This window comes from Ciconia boyciana, chromosome 27, assembly GCF_034638445.1.
Source record: "Ciconia boyciana chromosome 27, ASM3463844v1, whole genome shotgun sequence".
NCBI classification, from domain to species: Eukaryota; Metazoa; Chordata; class Aves; order Ciconiiformes; family Ciconiidae; genus Ciconia; species Ciconia boyciana.
The window spans coordinates 2062616-2086978 of record NC_132960.1 but is presented as its reverse complement, the minus strand read 5'-3'; the positions used below and the strand labels follow the sequence as shown (position 1 = coordinate 2086978).

Genomic DNA, 24363 nt, shown 5'->3' with positions numbered 1-24363 from the left:
CAATTACCAAGAGCCGTCTCGAGCTGCCTCCTCGTGTCTTTGCAAAGCTCAGTTGTGTCTTTCTGGGATTAGAGAACTGAACAGGGGAAGTGGGCTCATGAAAAAAAAAAATATCCCCCAGTTATTTAGATACTGAAATAAAACCAGGTCACAGGCTTATTGGTTACTAATAACTCCGAGCAGGGTCTAAGGAGCTGGAGGAAAACATGCCTGTCTTTCTCCTTGGGACCCAAAGCAGCCTCCTCAGCATCGTTTTTGCTGGGGAAGGAGATGGAAGTCCCAGGCAGAGCCCCCCTACTTGTTTTTTTGTCCTTAAGCGACAACTCAGCTGGATTTTATGCAAGAAGTTTACAGAAAATACTGCAAACTCATGCACCTTTTTGAAAATTAAATGTATCCGTGATGGCATGATAACAAGGCCTTTGACAAAGCTACGTGCTGCATCCGCACTTGGAGTATAAGTTATCTGTTCATGCAGTAAAATACCAAGCATTCATAATTTTCTCAGAGATTAGCAGACAGGTAGCAAGTGAGGCTTTGAACAACCACCAAAAAAAAAAAAAACCAAACCACAAAACCTAACAGCCTTGTCTTCAAAAAACTGGTTTTAACATAAGGAAGTATTTTACTGGCCAAGAAAAAAAAACCTCCAGAGCTCAAAAGAGGCAGGAAAAATTCAATACTGAGCATAAGGCAGGCTTTGATTGTACCTTACGATCTCTCACTCGTTTCCTAACCAACCCTCCTCCCTCTAAAGCCTCCAAACCCAGTGCCCTATTCCTCATTTGCTTTACAAGAGATGGCGGCTGCCATACAGCACGGATGAAAAACAGGTTTTGCAGTTCTTGAGATAAGATCACATGAGGTTAAACTCACAAGCCACGGTCAACATGGCAACACTTGCAGGTTTGCATTCGACTGCAAGAGCATGCAGCCACCGGCAGCTTTCTGCTCCTATTAAGCTCAAGACCACAAGCAAGCTTTTAGATCAGTCTAATTTCAAGTTAATAAAAGAGCCTGGCTCAATTTATGGCTTCGTGCTAGCAGCACAACGCAGTTTGCATTTTTGATATAGAGCAAGAGCTTTAGGTAAGGACTGGGCTGAGATTAGTTCGTTCCAAGCAGAAACTCCATGGTTGTGAAATTCCCTTAAATCAAAAAGAGAAGAAACCATTCCCTGCAAGTGCACAGCCATGTTCCTTTGTGGGTATTTTTGCAGCCCTGATCATGTTCCCAAGAAAGGGGAAACCTTCCCTCCTTGTTCCCCCCCGCTGCAGAAAGTGGAAACCATCTGCCATAATCTGGGAGCAACAAGGGGTTGCTCACATGGCTCAGTAAAAAAAAAAAACAACCAAAAAAACCCACAAACCCAAAAACCAAACCAAAAACACCCAGAAATTTAAATCATTAGAAACCTGGCAGCGTCTGAGAAACTCCAGACCTGGTTCCATGGGCTTCGCTGGCCTGCAAGCGCACGACCAACTGGTTCTGCAGGTGCAAGATGTGCACAGGGGCTCTCGCGTGCTCGGCGAGAGGGGAGGCGAGAACGGCAATACCCTCTTTGAAATAGCAAGCCCGGAGTAAAGCGCACACATCAACAGATACCCTGCAAAACCTGCGTCCCCTGGCCCCGTGCAGAGGCCACTTTTCAAGCAGGGGATGCTTTCCTACGTCGATGTCCAGAGTAATGACCGTTGCTGGCTTTCCTTCCTGCTGCCCTCAAGTATATGGCATCAAACAGCCGCAACAAAGGGGGACTGGTAGCCAGGATACATTCATATTCATATAAATATATATGTAGATATGCATATGACTGTTTATATAGGAACATATCCTGGCGTGCGCGCGCTCTCTCCCTCTCTCTATATTTATAGTTGCTGAGTCTGCAAGTCACCCATCGAAAAGCAGATGGCTTAACAGTCCAGCTTTCCCTGGAAATAAGGCTTGACGCCCCGCAGCACTACTCAGCGTCCTTCCTCTGAAACGAGGAAGGTTAAACGAAGTTTTAAGCTGCTCCAAAGAAAACTGTGCTGCTGCCTTCGAGCTCTCAACCCCTGTCTCGCTGGCAGGAGGGGCTCCCTTTGCACGGGAGACCAGAAACGCACCTTCCCCAGCGCCGCGGCTCAGCGGTAGGTGCATTTCTGATGTGATTTGTGACTGGTTGAAGAATCCTTTGGGACAAGAGGTGCTCCAAAAGGGCAATTAGATCCATTACTGGCTATTCTATTGCCACATGAAATAGGTTTACTGGTTGTGTGCCGCCTCATATACTCCGTTTTTATGCCAAAATGAACAAGTATGCTAATGAAGCGATTGGAGAGCGTGCCTGATACGGCAGCAGCGGACGGTGAGCCAATGCTTTGCAGCACAGCTCATCCTCCGATAGCGTTTTCTTTGACGGGACCTGCATTAAAGCTGGCTTCTGCATATTTTAAGGCGTTATTAGGTATTCTGCAGCCTCAGCACAGCATCTCTAAGACGATAGTAGGGAAAACCATACAGCTATTTCTTCAAATCCAGAGGTGCTATTTCTTCATTTTAATGGCTGCAGCAGCCAATATGGCTAAGAAATCCTAACAAGGGCTCGTTCTAGAACAGGCATTCACCGGAACAGAAATGTAAAAGCTATTGCCAAACCTCACTGCATCTCCAGAGCAAGAAGCCAGAGTCACAGCCCAGATGTTTCTGAGAAAATCCCAACTAGAAAGGAACTAACATGAGTTGAAGTTACTTATCTCCTCTACGTACACGTTAAACCAATTCATACTAGTAAGCAATTACTTCACACAAAAAACCCCCACAGATATGTTTCATCAACCAGATCTGAGAGATTTCTAGTGAAATATGCAGCAGAGCCTTATGAAGCACATCCACCGCAGCTTCCAGAGACCTTTTGCCAGTCAAATTCTAGTGTTGCACGCACAGTACACACAGGAGGAGGACACTCAATAGCCTAAAATACATATAACAACAGCTTCTGGACTGTTCTTGCTTCAATGCCTGCCCTTTAAAACAGCCCCCTCCCAGAATGGCCTCAGGGGTGGATGTCCCAGCTTGTGGCTGTCCCTGCATAGGAGGGAAAAGCTGCTCCTACACACCCAGCCCTGCACGCGTGGCTGCAGAAGGGAGAGCAACTCCTGTGGCTCCCACGACGAAGGAGAAGGAGGACAAGCAACAGCGTGTGCACGTACAAGCGTGCTTGTAGCATCGCAGAGTTTCACCTACAAACATTCCCCATTTCCAGGTTGCGTTGCTTTCTGCCTAGTGTTTGTCTTCTGATGAAGACTTTTTAAGAAAAAGCCCTATACAAAACACATCACCCCAACAGGTTAAGGTGAAGATCTCACGGGTCTCTGCCTCCTGCATCCCTGATAACAAAGGCTGTCCTGAGAAGGTATTTGCCAGCAGGGTTAAAGCCAGGAAGCTTATTCACCTGCAAAAGAACAGCAGAGAGCAAGAAAGCCAGCAAGAAAACAGAGAGGACACCATGCAGAAACTGTGACTCTCCCACTGCTAGTTCCACTTTCAAGCCGGCCATACGGCAGTACAGGAACCGAGTGTTGCAACAATCCCTGCATCTGTGGCACTGCAGCAACCATCCAGGGGTTATTTTTAAACAGCAGCATTTCACGGGGGCCGGGGGGGGGAAAGAAAGGCAGCAAAATAGAGGAATTAGCAAGTCCAAGAAAGGGGGTAGGGATGAAAACCAAGCCCCACGCTGGGTGGGGTGTGACAGCTGCACAGCCCCATCCTGCCCCGTGGCACGAAGCCGTAGCCTGGCACCGGTGCTAATAAAAAGGGCATCGGGGAGGACTGCAGTCCGGAGCTGCGACAGCAAGCGCACCCCTCCGGGAGGGGGGCAAAGCCTGCGCAAAGCCCCTGCAAAAGAAAAGCCTTTTCTTTTTCCTGCAAGGACAGCTCACTGAGCTGCCGCTTCCAGATTCATCATGGCCAGACCGGCTGCTCCGTCCACGGCTTTCCAAAGTGCCCTGAAAGGCTGTCAGCATGTGCCGAGAACACCAAAGCAGCCATCACGCGAAAAGCACAACTCCTAATTAATACCTAATCAGCCAGAGGGGATGCAAACCCGTTTTCCTGCAAAGAAAGAACCACCAGCGTTACACGTTATTAAAAGTTGAGTCTTTGGCAGAGCCTTACGCGGCAGTTTCTTCCCAGAGCCGCAGGATTTGTGCAGAGGTCCAGCATGTCCTTTGGCATCCAGGCTCGTATTTAGAAAAGGGGAATTTGGAAAGCTGTCCAGACCCATTTCCATTTGACAGACAAGTGTCTGTGTCAGTTCAGCACTGCACACGTGCTTCAAATGCAAAGCAGAGCTGGCATTCTCAGAACTGGCAATGAATCCCAGCCATAGGAATGATAAAGATTTTAACTTACAGGAAATGCTGCTATTAAATAATATTTAAGTCTTAATTATATTTTAAAACAGCCATTTTATAAAAAAAGAAGTTCTATTATAGTGCTTTTGTAGTTAAAGGTCTGTCAACATTTCCATTTTAAACCTTCATTTCTAGGGGGTTTATAATTTGGTCATAAAAATTCATTCTAGACTGGAACTTGGCATACAGGGGCTCAGCCTAGGAGCAATATTTTTTATTATCCAATTTGGTTTAAATTGGTTTGGCCATTTTTAAGTTATAGGAGTGTAAAAAATAAACGTTTACTGGTTTCAGATGCCTTCTCAAGCTTATTATTATTCAAAATTAGCTTTCTCCTCCCCACCTCCAAAAATACCTTCAGCAAGAGGTGGGAGATATCATTTTACTCTGCTGACAATACATGAGTTGCAATTCAAATTAATTCACTTCTTTTGATGCTAACAACCTAAAGAGTTACTATAACCAACCACTACTTTTACACAGACCCATTACATACTGTAAACGCTTGGAGATTTGTGTAGCATCTGCCATTTTGTGCTTGATGTACAGGTACTGCAGCTGTAAAGGCCTTAATTTGAAATAAATAATTAACTCTGGAAACCTGCATTCCTGTAAAATAATAGAAGACCTTTAACCAAGATGTTTCTCTGCAGAATTTTATTTCAGCTGTGGCAGCTCCAAATAAAAAGCTGCAGATGTGAAGCAAGCAGGCATATACAGCTAGGAATTCCTCGCCACAGTGCTTCAGACATTTCCTTCAATTTAAAAAACAGAAAAGAAACTCTAGTTTATGGCTCAGCTCTTCAAATCACTTGGGTGCAGTAGGGACACAACATAGACGTGACTTTGCATGCTAACTACAGGCAAGGGGTATCTGTGCCCAAGCATAACAAAAAGCTCGGAGAAGGATTTTATTCTCACTCCATCATTAACATCCACAATTTTTCATTTTAATATTTGGCTGGTACAGGGGGGCATCGGCCGCAGCTCGACCCCAGTGGGGAGCAATCCTTTTGGGCACGCAGGGGAAGTCTTTGTACCGCCTGGGGCCACCTGCAAGGGCTTGCAGGCAGATGGGAACTGCTTCCCGTGTGATCCAGGCTTTTGCTTGGGTCCCCCAGTGACACGTGGCATCCAGCCCCACAGCATCACCGTGTCCCTGGAGCCGAGACCTGATGTCAATCATGCCACGTAACCCTGGAAGGGGCAGTTGCAAGTCCTGCTCGTGGCTTGCCACTCTCACCAGCCCTATCCAGCCTTGGCGACTGGCATTATCCACCCTGCTCCACAGAAGCCATTCTCCCGATTAATAAGGCTCAGATTTCCAAAGACATAACGGCTCCTACCTCATTAAATCAGTGGGTGTTAGGAGCCTGAATTCTTTAGGAAAAACACCCTGTGCCTGTGTCCAAGTCCAGTCCCACTCAGTTCCCGTGCCAGGACAGTAACAATTTCTACTGGAGGACAGGGTGTCATAACTCTACTTAATAACCATTCAAATTCCTGTTTGCTCTAACAGCAGGTAGCCAATTGGGCTGAAGTTTCTCAAAGATTCAATTTTAACTCTCTGAATTTCTTAGGCAGCTTGTCTGGCTTCCCTTCATAAGCTTCAGGAACAAAGTCTCAAGAGGCAGACCCTAAGGAGGCTGTTAAATCAACACACAAGTATTTCTTTCTGTACATGCTCATATTCAAACCAAACACATTCGTGTCCTGCGCATGCGTGGTCCTAGCCAGGGCTGGCAGCAAGCTCCAGCAGGGCTGAGACATCCCTTTGGATTTTCTCATATGAGTAAAGATGGCTCCTGGCAGCTTCGAGACAGGGAATATTTTCTTACCTTTTGCTTTAGCCCGTAACTGGAAGGACAGAGGGATGGGAACAAAGCAAACCTTTGAAATTACAGCAAGAGAAAGATGCTTTGTTGTAAAGCAAATGGGCACGAGCACTTTCTTCCTCTCACCTCTGGGCTGCTCTGCACACCTACCTACTTGCTTCACTATATTATTCTGCCTCTTTTAATCACAATAGCTTGCCTTGAACGATCTGCTTCCACTGAGGACGTTCAGCCACTCACAGACCTGCAGAAACAGGGACAACACTCATTCCTCGTACTGGTGGAGCTGGTCTCTACCTGAAACTGGGATGAAGATATACGGGTACAAATCACAGCACAGGCTGCCGCCAGCGATAACTCCATGGCTGGAAATCCCACGGCAAACCTCCGAGCAGCCAAGGCACTGTGCACATCCTGGGCCACTTGAAAGTTTGAACCGTGACAAGGAGAGCTTGCCGCTTCTTGGAAAGAGAAGAAGGCCATTTTTTCCTCTCTACGCCAGGACTCATATAAAAGGAATAATCTATATTCGTTTGGATTATACAAGCTACAAAACACACCTTAGCTTCAGTTCCACATTTAACCAATCGCAGAAGCCATTTGTTGCCTCGTATATTACAAAGCAATAGAGATTTAAGGGATAATGGTCATGGCGGCAGAGTATACAAAGCAATAAACTGCTTTTGAGGTTGGTTAAATGCCAAGTGATGCTGAGGCCTCAATGCCATAAACATTATTTCTATTATATGACAAGATAAGAGGATACAATAAACCACAAAGAAGAAAAATCATTTTCTGGCCTCGTGAAAGTTCTGGGCTTCGCGTTTCTCGGACACTGCATGAGCATCACCTCAGTGGCATGGGTTTAAGGGGAATAAACTGTTAAATTAAGGGTGGGTTTAAAAAGCAAACGATTGTTTGAGGAAATGGCCTGTATAACTGTAGCGCTGGAATTAGGACCTGAGTGATGATTTGTGTCACTTATAAAAAGTGAAATGGTGTGGAGTGGGGGGGCAGAGGCTAGGGAAAGTCTTGGTCCCAGTAGAATATATTCAGTATTATGGCCCCTCCATTAGTTTGGGCAACAGGAGTGGACAAAACAGTTTTATTAATAAAGATGTTCCTCTGTTATGACACTTCATAAAGCCTCAAGCATCCAGCGCTCCCGAAGCCTTCAGGAGAGGAGCAGAAGAGGCACGACTGTCGGAGAAGCACGTCTATCCACCAACCCACATTTCACGCTGCCAGCTTGCCTGCCCAAATCAGCCATCAGGCACCCTGCGAAGGGTTTAATACAGTTTTATAAGGGAGGATATAGAGCCAGACATTGAGCGATTCCCTCTGCCACCACTGGCTCACGGTAATGAAGCAGCACCAGAGCATCCGAAGCCCCCGCCTTCCTTCCAGACCTTTGCTCTAGATGCCTTAGACAGGATGGCTGAAGTTTTAATTACCTTGTGTTAATGAGTCAGAGCTGCCTCATTATACAGACTTAGTTAATGGTAACGCTAAAGTTTACAGCTAACACTTGGTTGCGCTAAGGCTGCCTTTCATCACTCAGTATGTTTTAAATAGGATTAGAAGATTTTAATAATGATTAGCAGCGCACACCACCCCCAGATTAGTTTCACTTAACAGATTCAATGAAAGCCTTACTTGAGGCATAGCTCTAGGTCTTCTGCAGACATTTCGGAGGCAGGGGCCTGCCTCTACCTCCCTCCTCACCCTCAGGCAGTGGCACGGGGAGGGGGGCCCACGTCCCTGCTGGAAAATAGCTCTTCTCCCTCTATGCAGAGAGAGCAGGGGGAAGGGGGTCAGGGAAAAATGTGTCACCTGTCCTCTTAGAGAAGAAACCAGATCAATGACCTTGAGAAGAATCTTTTTTAAAAGCCGTATATGCGGCACATTTAGAAGTCAGCTGTGTCACAGCAGACTCACTGTTGGGAAGTGATCGCGTACAGAATCCAAAAATAACAACCATTAAAGACCTAGCAACCAAAACATGTTTACATACCCACTGAAAGCCCACTAGCTGTGATGATATGGGGGGTACAGCAAGATCTGCTCATCTATTTTCGGTGGCCATTCCCTCTTCCCCCTCCTCACTTCCCTGAAAAGTTAGCTTTACAGCCATTTTCTACATAGAAACAGTGAAGGAAAAGGAGGAAAAAAGGGCATACAGCATAAAAGACGGGGCTGGTACCAGCTACAGAGGGAAAGAAGCAGCTAATGGTTCAAAGAAATTACACCAGGAGGCAAAAGAATTTTTTTTTCCTTTAAACTAAGGGGGGGAAATCACCACTGGCTTCACAGTAATTGTCTCCAGTCCCCTGTTCAAATTAGTTTGGCTCTGCTCTCCCTTCTCCTTCTCCCGTGACCTCCCATGCTACTGCACGTCTCAACACAGCATTTGCAAGAGGCAGATCACTAATTTTAGTGAGCGGAAAAGGACTGGGTGATTTGTCCCCAAGCCCGCTGCCCCAGCTGATAGCGAAATCCAGAAGCCCATCCCAATTTACTCAGGACCAAAGCAGCCTGTTCCCGCAGGAGCAGCCCACCAAAACCAGAGTGCACCCCTCAAACAGGGGAATACCCAAAAGAGCAGGAATCTGCAGGGATAAAGACACACCAATGGATCGGGCACGGGCTCAAAGGTTTAGAAATGAGAGAAAAGAATGGAGATGCTGGAGCCACCGTGGTGAAAGGACCCAGTGAGCCAGGCATTATCCCAAAAGTGTTGACGCTGATAACCAAAGAGGCTCAACAGCCACCGACACCCTCCCATTCAAATGGCTTTTTTTCCTAAGCAAAATGCACCCAAAGGTCTTAAAGAATCAGAAAATAAGGCTGAATCCTGCAAGGAAGTCTCCCTCTCAGTGTCGCCCCCAGTCTGGCTTGGTTTTGAGCTGGGAAAAAGCTTCCCATGCTGCAAGCAATAATGCAGCACTGCTGGGGCGTGCATCTGTGTGCCTGGGTGAAAAAAGTCAGATTACCTTCCAGAAAGCTCAAAACTCTGGATCATACAGACTCTGACGGGAGCCGTAGGCACTCAGCACCTGTGGGAAGGTCAGGATATTTCTGTAGCAGATCAGACAGAGCTGAGTGCGTCCCCTGTGTTTGAAGACAAGGGTCTCGATCTTTAGGAATGAGGGAATGAACTGAGATGGGTGCGGTCCCCTCTGACCCTTGTTAAGGTGTCACTTTAACATGAGTCCACAGGAAGAAGCCATTTCTGATGGGATGATCCACAGCGGCTCGTCAAGGGTCAGGGTTTAATGCCAAAAGGCAGCACAAGCTGCTGGGGAAACAATGCAGCACGTGCTTCAGAGGTTGAGCCCTGCAGACAGCTGCTGGCCACCATCAGCCCCCCAACTTCAAATTCGGATTTATTTTTAATAATAAATTCAAAGCCACCAATTGCACTGCCCCGTCCAGCTCATCGCAACGATCCAATTTTACTCCACTTGTCCCAAAAAGCACAGCTCACCGAACATTCATTTTAGCTGATGATCTTTCCACGACGGTCTGTACGACTCTTGGGTACCACTGCGCTTCTACAGCAGTACTGCTGCGCGTTAGTGGTGAGCAGGATTTGTAAAGGCTCTTAAAAAACCTTCAACATGAAGCTGATGTACAGAATAGAGGACAGAAAATGCACGTAAGACACTAGGACTTACACGGCGAGGCTCGGAGATCCATGTATTTAGTTAGACCAAAGGACTGTTAGGGGATGACTTGATCAGTCAGCAAACACCTACAGACATCGGAAATTTGATAGGAAGGATCTTCTGTCTAACAAACAAAAATTAATAAGATCCACAGCCTGGAAGCTGCAGCTGAACACGTTTAGACTGGAAATAAGGCATAATTTTTCCTTACCAGCGAGAGCAATTAACTATTAGAACAACTTAACCAAGGGCTGTGGTGAATTTTCCATCACTGGAAATATTTTAAATCAAGCTTGGATCATCATTATTTAATACATGCTCTGGTTTGAACAGGTATTGAAGGACGTTCTAGGAAACTGTGCACGAGGTCAGGTTAGATCACAATGAATCATATCGGTATGAATTACCCGGATTCTAACATTTCAATATTAACATGAAGAATTGTCAGAATTACCCATAAGCAGCAGTCTGGAACAGCGAAAGGAGGAAGCAACCACCTTTATATGTCATTTGTGGGAGATTGTGGGAGATTAAATTTAAATACATTGTTGTTTGCCTTAATTGCTTGTTTGAATCCGATTTTAAGGTTGTATGATTGAAGTCCTCACATCATTAAGTGCTCAAATACAGCTAATACATTTTATAAATGACTTGCACAATTTCACAGGCAAAGAAGTTCAAGATAAAAAGCAGCCTACAAAGAAAAAAAAAAAAGAGGACGATCACCTGCAACTGGATAGAAAATGCTTCAGATGAGACTAGTGCTAAAGTGATCAAAAAGCTGAGAAGTCCTAACCATGTATTTTTAAAGACCCCCAGTCCCCAAGAGTTACCAGATGAGATTTTTGACCCATTTCTGCACTATAAAAATGAATGCGTCACAGAATTCACATGTGGTCTCAAAGGATGTGCCCTGGGGACGCAGAATTATCTTTAATTTCAATTGAGAGACCCACAAGAGGCATTAAGATAGTAAATACACTGAAGAACTGGGGGGGGACACACACGACAGGGGGAGTACCCTGGGACCGGTTAGAGCTCCCAAACGTGTCACGGCCATAATAGTTTGGCAACCCGACATCCAACAGTTGCAGCCAGGAAAACAAAGTGTGCGTGCATCACTTAATATCTAATTAAAAGCCACAATTCCCCCCGCCTTCCTTCCCCTGCAAAAAGCATCTTAGCATTTTGAGGTTCAAACACTTCAGAACAGACAAACCCAATTCTCCCTGGACTCTGCACAGGGCTGTACTTCCGCAGAAGCCCCAGTTTCTAATGGCTCCCATTAAAATAGCCCCAGCAGTAATTTCACAATCCCCCTGTTCCTCCCATTAATACGGCGTGTGAGCCGCCAAGACGCTGCACCACCGAGCGCTGGAGAGACCCTATGGAGAGACCCTAAACTCAGCTGCGGGAAAGCATTAGCTTCATTGCAAAACTAAGCAAAACACAATGGAAAGGTGCCTTCCCAGGCAGGGGAGCCTACGAGAAAGGTCGTATGACTGAAAAGAAAGGGGATGTGACTCATTCAAAGCAATAATCGTATGCCCTAGGAAAGCGAGCAAAAGTTTTACAAGGCCGTAGCCAACTCTAGCATGCTGTCCATGGAGGAAAAATTCACAATGGGTCTTTTTTTTTTTGGAAGCCCAAAATAGACTACGGCAGTTTGAGGTTCACATAACACAAACCATCAACTGCCACATTCTCAGCTGCTTTACCGAATATGCTATAGCAGCTAACTCATCCCGACAGAGAACGAATATCTGTCCTTTGGTTAAATAGCCTTGAAAGAAGATGAGCAATGTTATCAGAAAACATTAACAGGAGATCAGCATGTTTTCTCTGGGCTGTGTGGGTCTCATGGAAAACACCAGCAGAATAACAATACGCCACAAAGCAAGGCAGATTTCATTACTTTGGAGTGCCTGCACTTGCTCATAACCTGGATTTACACACTGCAAATCCTCTGATCTGATTACCTCCAGTGATCACGTAAAACACCGGCTTTAAACTCTTTGCCTCAGTGATAAAACAGCCACTTTGATTCACAACGACACATTCACAATAAAGTATACTGTAAACGTACCTGTCCACAGCCGGGGGCATTGCACACAAACGGCCTGTCGTCTCCCATATTTCATGCAGCTGAGCTAAGCTGAGGAGAAAGGAGAGAAGAGGAAATTGTTAAATAAGCTAAAAAAATTAAAAATATCAAGAGCAGAAGCTGCCCTTTACTGGGCTGTAATTAATCAACACCGCGCTCACAGGGAAGGAGGATCTCTTTGTGCCCTAGACAGAATCAGGGAAGAGAAATTAATCCAACCCAAGCTTAAATAAGACTTTGGAGGGTCCAGTCGATTTTTCACGTATGAGGAGAAAGCGCTGCATCGCAGCTAGAAGGGCTCATTGGGAACCGTGACAGGGAGACAGTGCGGGCCAGTGGGTAGGAAAGGAGAAGTTTTCCACGCCTGGGCTCCCACCAAGGCCTACCACCTAGTCTCTGAAGGGCCAAGGGGCTTTCTGCATCTCAGCATCGCCACCTGCAAGACGGGGACAACGCTCACCTCTCGCAAAGGACCGCCTGGCACAGCAAAGACATATGAAACATCCCCCAGACGGAGGGTGTCGAGAAAGGGCACAGCCTGCTTCACCCTCCCTTAGTATTTACAGTAGAAAGCACAGATACATAAGCAAAGACAGTGACAATCTACAGGAGAAAAAAAAAAAGTGCAAGCAAGAAGCGATCAAATAAATCCAAGTCCTCTCTATGTAGAAGTTATATCTTCAATGGGAGAGAACTAAAATTTGTCATTTAATTAATTAAGGGATTATAGGAGTGGTGCTCCGTTTTACAAGGCAATAATCTGGCTCCCTAGTGGGTAAACTACAAGGCTGATGGCAGGGGTAGTTTATCACAGATTATAGCCAAGGATAACAAAACACTCAGTCCTATTACGCTACAAGTGAAGCTATTCTTATTAATAAAAAATAAGAGTAAATAAAGTAACCCCCACCACCTCAAATTCAAGAAATAATGGTTCCCTCCCCCCACTGATATTTTTATAGCAGGATTTTAAAAAGCTATAATAAAGCAAATGCTATCTCTTCAGGGGGTTTACTGTGCGAACATGTTCTGGCTGTTCATGTTGCTTCCAGCATCTCTTACTCCAAGTTTGGCACTTGGCTTCAGCGACGCATGTCAGCTTGCTACAGCCAAGAGCAGAAATGAAACCAGAACGCGGCCAAAACACATTTGTGAAGACACAGGCTCTTTTAGTTAGCTTTTTGCATTTCTAACCATTAATACACGCACGCACACACACACTGAGCAGCAGCGAGAGGGTGGGGAGACTTGTTATTTTTAGGAGCTATATGAGAAAGTGCTCCAAGAATGCAACTTAGCAGCAGAGGGTGAATGCATGTCCTACAGCAAACAGTCCCCTTTTGCTTTTCCTGAAAAGACACAGAAATCAATTATTGTTTAATATGAAAAAAAGATTATTTTTCTACTACCATGTGCTAGGGCAGCATGCTGCTAAAATGGGTGGCTACAAGAGGTGGAATTCCCCTCCTCGAACGCTGGCTCAGCCACAGCGCACAACGGCAACAACCAAAAGCTATGAGAAAGTAGCTGCCAGTTCTTCTCCCACAAAAAGGGGAGCGACGTCCACAACACTAGACTATGTTTGGATTTATTAAGCAAAACTCCAGGGCCTATGCAAACACGAACTCACAAAGGATAAATAGCCCTCTCACAAATGGAACGGGCGAGCAGCCAAAACGCTCCCTAGCATAGGACAAGCCTAATAATAAAGGCAATATAAAGATGGCCAGGAACATCCACCCACCACAGCAGCCCCCCAGAAAAGCCCACAGAAGTGAAACAGGGCTGGCAGAACTGGAGGGTGGTGCGGTAGGAGACGACAGCAGCTCTGTATCAGAAGATGAAACCCTGGCGAAGGCTAGTCTCGAGGTGACATGGGTGCAGATGACAGCAAGATGAGGCTGCGAGAGGATATGTTAAAAAGATAGGACTCTTCGTACCATCCTTCTGAACTTCCACCAAAGCTCCAAACTGGGAACACAAGAAACCAAAACACTGACCCATTGCTCCTGCCTGCTAAACAAACGGGGATCTCGCCTTCATCTCTCCACAACCAACTGATCCTCCTCCAAGAGGAATCTCCTTCGGGCCCTGAAGCAGCTGACTTACACGCATCGGCTGCATCCTACCAGTGGACATATGAGCTGCTGTCACGACCCGCTCTGAAGGCGCAGAGAAGCCCAGGCTTCCTCAGGAAGTTTTAATGTGCAAAAGTAGTCTCTAGCAAGGAGGGATGAAGAGGTCAAACCTTCTTGTAATACCGAACCACTGCTCAGATCAGCTCCCTGACACTGCCAAGAAGAGAAGCACAAAACTGATTAAACACTTTTTATCACCTGCACTTGAGGTCCAAAAATATTGCACCTAAACCTTCCAGTTAGCTGCACAAAAAGCTACAGCTCTGAATGAGTCAAGACACAGGGCTTAGTCCTTCATCACCCACTCCTAGCAGAGGGCTGCCCAATTACTACTCTTTCTGTAAGAAAATAAGAGAAATCAGACCAGACACAAAGGAAACATCAACTCAGTAACTACTAGAGTTATTTTACCACCACCTTTGCAGTATAGCGGCCGGTAAGACTATGATATCAGGACACAGACCAAATAAAAGTCAACAATTGCTGTCTTGGGCAGCCTGGACCTTGGTTTTTCCCCTCCCAACAGCCTTACTTTGCCCCCATCTTCCTTGCCCATAAGAGACCAGGATCTGTCCCACAGCTCTTAGCGTAGCCAAGGCTCCCAGGAACTGCAGTCCGTGTTGTCTATCAAGCTGAACGTAGATGCAAGAGTCACTAGTTCCAGATTTCTTAATCCCTATTTAGACAATGATTTGTGCATGCTTTGACAAGTTGGTTACCAGCCTACAAAGCGAGGGGCACAAGTTTGCACTCGTGGGTGCTCATGGGTTTGTGTTTGAAGGGCACTTTGATGATGTAAATAGCACCAGGAATGACCATACTTAGAGCTGGCAAGCTAAGCGCGTGGCCATGTGAGAGCCCGAAAGCTCCTCTAGAGTCCTCACAGCCAGGTACACTGGTGAGCTGGTCTACAAAGCGAGCCTGGGGCATCAGTTTTTACAGTCTGTTCTCAAACTAACCACAAAAATCCAAAGTCCTCTGCCAGTCCAGCACCGCATTCGGCAACTGTCAAGTCATTAAGCAGCTCCAAGTTAAGAGCTATGGTACTGAGACAGCAGCAAAGTCACAAAACTTTAAAGGACAGTTGTAATGCCCCTTGCTGTCAAAGTCAGGCTGGTGCTGGAAGTGTCTGAAGACTGTTTAAATCACCCCCGTACATTTAAACTCGGTTGTGTGGGATGAGGTTGGGGATGTGTTTATTTCATCAACAAACAAATCTTATTGTTAAACATGCAGCATAATTGTTATGGAGGGTGACTGCTGTATTTCACAGGGCAGCCAACCCTATGCTTTTTTAATTAACACAGGTCAGAGATCTGTCCTTACCGCTGTCACTTAAGCAGCTTGCTGCCTTCGCCAATATGAAGAACTTCAGGGTCTCTCTACCTCGTATTTAGGCTTCCGATGCATATAAAAGCTATTTAAGAAATTAAAGAAATGGATCAGCTGTCACTCCCGGGACTTTGATAACACTAACTGAAACAGAGAGCAGGAAAACAAAACAAAAACCCAATGGCATTTCAGGCTGCCTGCCAGCTACTTCTGATAGTGTAACAAGCAGCTCTATTAAAAAAAATCGGGACCAACACACTTCAAAAACCTCAGTTTACTTGATCTTGCAAAGTGTCAGGAGGATTCACTCATTCTTTAAAGAAAGATTTAGCTGCTCGTTCACTACAGAATATGACTGGTATGTACATACATGTGCTCAGATTTATATCACATTTAGTCAGGATAAATTGCTTCAATAAATTCTATTCTTAAGAACAGGCAGAATAAGCAGATGATTGGATACTGGGAACACATTCTCATTCCTCTTCCTGCAGCCATGGGACAGTATTTCACTGTTTTGATGATTTTTAGCATGTTGGAAACAGCAAGGGGAAGCGAAGAAATGCAGACAGATTACTGAAGCGTGCTTCAAAGTTCTGTCAGCACAGACCTGACAAGCAGCTGCCGCCTCACGGAAAACAGAAAAGACATTTTCAACCAAAATAGACTGTGCTCCCCAAGCCTGTATGTGTTTTTCTCTCTCTCTTGCCTTATTAACTCATGCAAATAACCTATAGGCTGTCTGTAAAAAGAAGTAAACCCAAAGCCACACTTGGCAGAAGTCTCGAGCGTGTGTTGTGCTGATAATCAGGCACCCCTTGGAGTTTGCACAGGGTATTTAAGAGTACAAATTTCCTGAAGACTAGCTCGTATAGAGCAGCACTCTCAATGGGAGCAACTCCTCTGGAGCATGCACAGCAGGCAGGAAACAGAATAAACATGAGCTTTGCATCCAAGAGCGCATCTGCTCTGTAGTGGATCTCATTCCCTCCTTCAACCACAACTTTAACTCCTCACCAAAGCAACTGCAGCATCGCAAGGGGATGTTTGCAAAGCCGGACAAGCGTAGCCAGGACAACAGCCACACTTCACCATTTCTCCAGCACTGCTTATCCATGGGTGTCAGCACTGACAGAGCAATGACGACTTTTTCCTGAAGTTAATCTCGTTCCCGATTTGTTGGGGACATCGCCTCTTCCTACTTCTGGCATGCAGATAAATGTGAAATATTATGTGGAGCGGTTCAGTGCATGCCAGGATGCTGAGCTGACATCGAGCTGGCACGGGAGGCACATGTTGTGATAGCATCCGAGAGACGAGGGGCTCTTCTGTGAACAAAGCGAGGCAGAGCCCCAGAGCAACGTTCACCCAAGTCCTATTCCCAGCTCCGTCACTGCCTTGTGCTGTGATCTTGGGCAACCCACTTACGATTGCTTTGCAGCTAGAGAAAAACGAACCCTCTAGAGATTAAATGCACACCCACATAGGCTCCACTTATTCAATTGCTGCGTGAATTGCATTTGTAGGGTATGAAGGTATTTAAAGTTTTGATTCCACAAGGAACTCGTGCGCGAAGCCTTCTGTTAATTCAGGTCCTTAGCTGGGAGGGATCGCATGCGTTTTTAAAGGAAAAAGTAATCAAGTCACAGGTGATGCATAATAAAGTTAAGTATTTTGCTGTGTGTGCTATGAGGCAGCATGTTTTAAATGTGCATTAACAAGAGCGCATTTTGGGCAGCCTGAGGCCTTACTGATAGCAGAGGGCTTTATTAAGCTCAGAAGAACTACAAGACTTTGTTTTGGAGATGATTATTGGTCTGATGAAGAAAGAATTGGAGACAATCTACTTTACTTTGAGGCTTTGGAAAATCTGAGTCAAGAGTGTGAACGTGGTGGTGCAGACGCCACATCAATTTTGTGTGCAATACACCAAGAATGCTGCAGATTGCTTAATAAATAATTCAGTCAGCAGACCCACCTGAAACTTGCTGGAAGAATTCCCTTGTGAAGAGTCAAGAGAATTAAAAAAGAAAACCCTCAAACAAATCAAAATATCAAATTAGCACCTGCAGAACTCAAACCATAGAAAATCCCCTTAGAACCATAGAGGCTCATAAATGAAAAATCTATCACAGGCTGAACCTGGGCACAAGAGCTTGCTCTCAGTGATGAAGAAGGTGGCAATTTGCCCCTATAATGGACGTTAGGAGACCTATAGGCTTGGGTACAGCTGCACTGAAGAGGAGACTACTTACCACTTTTGAACTCTTTTGTCCTCTCAAAGTTTAAACCTAACAGAAGAAGGTCTTCTCCGCGTTTCAGAATATATACCTATTACCTTAGATCAAATATATTTAGAACTATGTTTTAACTAACCTGTTTGCAATGCCTGGTGTAGACAGGATCAACTGCAATCCAAGGTAGCTGTGAGGATCCCTAATCTAGGCAAGCCCCTGCAAAGGGAAGGCAGACAGATGGAAGTGAAGAGTTTTGCCGGCAGCACCAGTGCCAGCACGGGAAGAGATTACATGCTGCGATGTTCGCTGTGCCTCCTTCTACACAATGGAAAGAGAAGGGTCTTCCCAAAGAGCTGTGTAAGGCCACAGTCGGAGCTGGATAAGCCTTTGCCAATTTTGTGATGACAAAGCATATCGTGACTTGGAGGAGATGCACAAACCTCCCACTATCACCATTTTAGGGACGTAAAACTCCACATGCTTTTCAAATGGGTGCTCTGGAAGTTGCTTTGCTACTATTCTGCCCTATGACTCTTCACAGAAGAGTCATTTGCCAGGAAGCAAGAGAGTGCAGATAGGACAAGGAGTAATGGTTTTAAACTAAAAGAGAGGAGATTTAGGCTAGATAGAAGGAAGAAGTTATTTACAACGAGGGTGGCGAAACACTGGCATGGGTTGCCCAGAGAGGGGGTGGATGCCCCATCCCTGGAAACATTCAATGCCAGGTTGGATGGGGCTCGGAGCAACCTGATCTGGTTGAAGCTGTCCCTGCTCATGGCAGGGGGGTTGGACTGGATGAGCTCTAAAGGTCCCTTCCAACCCAAACCATTCTCTGATTCTAGGATTCTTAATGAGTTGCTGGGATTGGGAAGCAGGAAGGGGGTCAGGACTAGGACCTTCTACTTGAACATCTTTTTAGTAGACAGCTCGTTTACCCCTGCAGAGGCCCTCCCTCTCTTGGACACAGTTCTCCCCAGTCTAACAGGAAAGTTCTGCCTTTTCCCACCATTACCGCTGAGTTTCTCAATCATCCCTTTTCCCCCACCAACATCCATGCACGCACACACCTTACTCACCCCGATCCCCTACCGCCTCCCTGGATAAGGTACATTAAACATTAACAAAATGTATAATTTTAAACTTGGCAATGAACCACAATCTAGGTGTGAAGTTCTAGAGAGCTTTAAAGTGATGCCCGGATTCATACATAGACAGGATGATGCTGTCACCTTTAAAATTAAAATATGTATTTTACCCATCTAAACAGGCTCCTGGTACTTGCAAGAGCTGGAGAGGAAAAGGCTGCAGGTATTGAGTGAAAGCTGAAGCCTCCCCTTCCAGTCCAAATAAACTGCACTGCCTGTCAGATCCTCTGTTCATGATGAACAACTTGACTGGGACACTGGTCTGGGGATAAGCTGGTTTTGCTTACCTCAATAATCAACATTTCCACTTATTTAAAAGTTTAATTCTTCCTGCACATATTAAAGTCAGCCCATATGCTGCTTTCCCCCTGGTATATCAGTCCATAAACCGAAGTGGTCCCAAAGCATGTTAACTAACCCATTAAGAAAAAAACTAAGCCCGTTATCCTAGTCTAGACAGACACCTAGGGGTAATATTTTAACTCCCTTAAAAGGAATTAGACATATTACATGCATCAACAGCAGCAATGAAAGACCAGCCTTCCTGAAAAGGATTTCCCTCAGGACGTGTGTTGGCACCTCATGGAACCCATTTTAAAAACTTCCATTTGGAAACAGTCTAGGAAGAGGCACGAGAAGCAGGATCCACGTTTTCAAAAGCACATTTGGCATTTATGGATCCTTTCATCCAAGATGCTCTATAGCCTTTCAAATGCACTATTTTAGCTTTACAGAGGAAAAGAGTGTCCGAGGTATGCCTGTAGCTACCTCGGAAGTAGCTGGTTTTGGTTGGCAGCATTAGCCTGATGCCACGGAAAGGGCCACAGTCAGACTCTTAATTGTCTTTAGTATTGTTACCCACAGCCACACTTCCACAAGCGCACATAACCACAAATATCCCACACCCTAGTGGTAAGTACACTCGGTTGCCCTAATACGTGTCAGGATCCAGGTACGAGCGGTGTGGGGTTTTTGTGTTCATGAAGCTTTTACGGACCTGTTCCAGCTGAATTACTGACAAGTAGCTGAGGTCTGGAAGCAGTCTCAAGCCAAGATTTGTAAATCTGAGTCATGCCTCTTCTGGTTTGCGAAAGCCGTGAGCAGCCGGCCCCTCATCCCCTCCGAGGACGTTGCTGGGTCTCTTACCCTCCCATGTCCAGCTGCCTCCCACGGTGGCCCAACATCTCCTGTGCCTAACACTGGCACTCACAGCTCCCACCAACTGGAAAGCACTTTTTTTTCCTGGATCACCTCAAATCGCCATCAAAAAACCCCTTTTCCTTAAACCTCAGTGTTAAGATAGAAGAAACTCCCAGGTCATTAACTCCGCTGAACGTTGGGGGATAAAGTTGGTATGAAAAATGCTCTAAAAATAAGGCTCTATTGTTGTATTTGCATGTGACTATTGTTATTACAGGAATGCTTGTGCCCAACACACTTGCATCTGTGCCTTGCAAGACAAGCTGAAATACTTCAGATCCCAATGAACACTTGAGTGTACGCAAAAATTGTTCTGCTTCGAGTTTGCCAGCACAGCTCCCCTCTCCAGCATGAATACGCTTACTAGTATACCAGTACAAGCACATTTATGGTTTATTCCCATAAATCATAAGGATAAACTTTACATTAATATGACCACAAAATTAAAGCTAGAGGTTGCACCAACTATGAAACAAAACCAAAAGAGCTGCAGAGCAACCTCCTAAAAATAGGCTTAAAGTACAACAGAAAACAAAAGCAAACTGCACGCTCTGCTGACAGAAGTCTCTCTCTGCTAAGATTTACCTGCCTAGGAAGACCCGAGTGAAGAATGAGCTGCAAAATGAGTTAGAAGAAAGAAAATTGCTAGAGATAGGGACATCAAGAGAAAGGACGTACCTAGGCAACTGACTGTAAGTTAAGATTGGCAGTGAAAGGTGCGGTGCAGAAACAAAAGGGCTGTTAGCTTCCAAGAGATGAACAGACGCCTGCAGGTACGATCAAGCCTCCCTCGCTCTGTATTCTGTCTGTGCACGAGTTTATCAACGGTTATTTTTCAGATTCCAGTAAAAGGCTTCAGTCTCCCATTGCGCTCTCTTACCCCTCAGATTTGCAGCCTCCAAAAGAACAAACAATTGCTTGAGTGCTGCACTGCGAAAAGGGACAATTTAGGGAATTTCAGCATCCGTTTTAAAAGTCTGCCAAGAGTTACGGCAACGATAGAAGGAGAGGTGGCGAGGAAAAGCAGACAGATCACACAGGATAATTGCGTTGGTGACTCGCTGTCAGGATCAGCGCCGACGCTGCGGTGACTGCGGCACCCAGCGCCCCAAAAAGGCTCTTACCAGGGGCTCTAGGACGGGGGAGTTCTTCTGACATGGGCAATGCCATCTGCAAGAAAAAAGTGGATACCCAGATGGTTCAGTGCAACTGCCCCGTCCTGTATCACTGCAGGACATGTACTGGCACAGAGATTATAACTGTTTTACTCTCCAAAATGAAAAAGCACAGCCAGTCAGATGTAAAACCCATCACAGGCACCAGCCTCAGGCATGCAGGAACAAGTCCAAGCAAAGGTGCAGCTAAAGGTAAGATGTCTTTCTACCAACAGGCAATACAGAAAATCTGTTTGCAATTGTCCCAGGCTATTAAATAGGGCAAAGAGTTTTCAAGAAGGGTGGAGGATCCAGGGAGGGCTCTGAGTTTTGTAGGAAAATTACAGTACTTAGCTGACAGCAGGAGCAAAGGCACAACTAGATCAGAAACGGTGTTCTTATAGTAATCCCCATATTTTCCCAAAAAAGAGAAACAAGTCTTCCCACAGAAGGCTTTGTCACCTGGGATTACTGCAAGGTACAGCCTGGGTACTACTACACCTACAGCAGGCGAAGCTTGTTTTCTCCTCGATCAAGTCACTGTGCTCCTTGCTACTCTTCCACTTTTGGCATGCCAGTTTAATGCAAAAGGTAAAACAGAGCTAGGAGTTAACTTTTTATGAGACTGAGCTACATGGGATTAATTCTCAGAGACTAATGAGTCGCAAGGCCATCCCAGATCAATTTGGGTAACTTTGTTGAGACCTGGGAGCCATGCCAAGAGCATTAACAACCAGAGCCATGATACAAACAAGCCTATTCAAACACAAATAGTGCTCAAGACACTAGACCAAGCCCCAAGGACAGGCAGTACACTGCTACTGGGAAGAAGAGATAAAACCACAATAAACTAGATTATTATAGATGGCTGCACAGAATCTGTGCTGTAGCATACATCTTACTACAGGAGATTATACAAGATTGCAGGCAGACTCAAGACAGAATCCGTAATTGCCACTGGGAGCTGCAACTGGAAGAGAGGTTGGTTGCAATCAAAAATCAAATTGCTTTTTGGTAAGTACGAGGGAAAGAAAGTCAGACTAAGATGGCCATTTCTACTCCGCTAGCCAAAGAGAAGGAAGTATAAGGCACTGCCCCAAGCTCTCAAAAATAGTAAGAGATTTCCCACTAAAATGCAAGGAAGGAAACATGTTGCTTTGAGACCGTTCCAGGAAAGGCTCTTTATTATTTTTCTAAGTGCAGTCATTAACAGCTCTCTGCCTCGAGCTTCCTGCCCATCGAAATGAATATTCAGCACACAGTGCTCTGAATAGGTTGGGATCAGCAGGGTCACAGAGGCAGCAGCAAGAGGCAGCTGCACCCAGAAAACGCACGGAGGGGAACCCAGGCCTTCCCACAGCACTTGGCTGGGGTTTAGTGTCGGCATTCCCCACGCTACCCTGGATTAACGTACAACACTGCAGAGACGATTCAGAGCACCAAAATCCATCGTAAAGTGGGGTAAAAACGAAGAGGTCAGGTTCTTCCTTAGAAAAAAACCACACCAAGAAAACAAGCCACTTTAACATTTAGGCTTTCTTGTTGCAGGGTTGGCTCTACAAGACAGAGGGCTAGGTGCCCAACCTGCTTTTAGGTGCTTTGTAAAGTCAATTTAGCACCTCATTTCCACCGGTGAATGACTGCTGACTCTCAAACTAAATTAGGTGCCTGCAGGGACTTAGGAACAGAGCTTGTTCCGCACCTTTGGGTGCCCAGATCTCTGTTTGACTATTTATTGCCAGCTATTATACACCCAAAGACATTGCGAAAGATTTTAAGTTTTACAGGGAGAGGCCACCACCGAGCTTAGTGAAAATGCGCAGGCTGCTGTTAGTCCTAGGCTTTGACTTTAAAGCTATTTTGGGGTGTGAGGGAAGGAGTGAGAATGTTTGCTTTGTAACCAAAAAGCTACAAGAGAGCTTAAAATTGTCAGCTGGGAAAGAAGGCCAAAAGCCGATGCTATAAAATCTGCTTTAGAGGCATAACACCCTTATGCTTTATAAGCTTGATAAAGCAAACCCAACTGTATAAACTGGAATATTGGCAAGGAACTCGCTTGAAGTAAATCTCCAACAGACATACAGTATTTAACAAGTCATTACGAGTTAACCTACAGCGCAGGGTGAAAGCAAAGTCCAACCACTTACCATCTGACTGTACCTTTCCGGGTGTTCAGCACTGCTCTCAAGCTTGTGGAGGATCCCCTATCCACAAGAGCATCCCCAAATAGTTGGGACACTATCGCCTCGATAGCAAAGACGCCCTACACTCTCGCTTCCTGCTTGCAAGAGCCTTAAAACAGCCCTAGAGCTTCACCACCCCAGCGAGCTGCAGTTGCTGCTATCAGGAGAACGACCTTTTCCTACCAGGCATGACATTTGGCTCTAAAGTGACTTAAAAAAGCAGCTCTCCTCAGCTCACGCAGGAGCAAATTAACAGCCCGGCTGCAAAGAGTATTTCCATATGCTTTGGGAAAAGGGTCAAACCTCACATGAAGCAACAGCCATGAACAAGAGTCGCTCTCCTCTTCTCAGTGCGTGAGCGATGGGATAGGGAGGCATTGTCAGCACCCTGTCAAACGTAAAACAAACTCCAGCAAAAGGAATAACATGGGCCCCAAACCAGCGCATCAGCCGTGAGTGACTTAACTGGGACCAGAAAAGCTTTTCCCCTGCAGTTAGAGCACAAACCCCCTCAGCCGAGAGCTCCAGGCAGCCAGAAGGCTTTTCCCAGCACAGCTTCCACTAGTCCTCCCAACTACACAACTTACACTGTTTATAACCCTCTTACAAACAGTAACGAGTTTACCATTACCATAACAAAAAGTGTAATTTGTTAACGTTGCCTCCACATTCGGGTCTGGCAGGATAAAAACCATTATAGAAGCTTCATTGTCCAAGAGCCTGCTCACACTGGCCAGCCTCCAGATCAGATCTGGCCTGGCCTCCGACTTCGGAGCAAGGTGTTAGAGAAAGTCTCGTGTCATCTTGGCGCGGCTGGGCCCCAGCCGAGCCACGGGGCTGCCTGCACATCACTGGCAGCACAAAGGGAAGGATATTATTTGTTTGGTTTTTTTCATCTATGCAGAACACCATGGCAAAAAAAAGCAAGAGAGACCAACCGCAAGAAGCTTTAAGTGATCTGGAACCGTCT

The 24363-nt window shown here is 45.7% G+C and overlaps 1 protein-coding gene across 7 annotated transcripts in view; it reads right to left on the bottom strand.

Moving 5' to 3' along the window:
* Positions 1-24363, bottom strand: part of LOC140644543 (cyclic AMP-dependent transcription factor ATF-7) — a 70556-nt gene that overhangs the window by 37156 nt on the left and 9037 nt on the right. For 3 of the 7 annotated variants that reach the window (XM_072847472.1, XM_072847482.1, XM_072847478.1), the window contains one exon: positions 11987-12055. The exons of 1 other annotated variant lie outside the window; for it this stretch is intronic. In XM_072847472.1, the coding sequence (XP_072703573.1) occupies positions 11987-12034 (48 nt within the window). In that variant the 5' untranslated portion in view covers positions 12035-12055. Of the gene's footprint in view, positions 1-11986; positions 12056-15468; positions 15560-17850; positions 17928-24363 lie in introns of all 7 variants that reach the window. 3 more of the 7 variants (XM_072847475.1, XM_072847474.1, XM_072847473.1) reach the window with 2 other exon arrangements.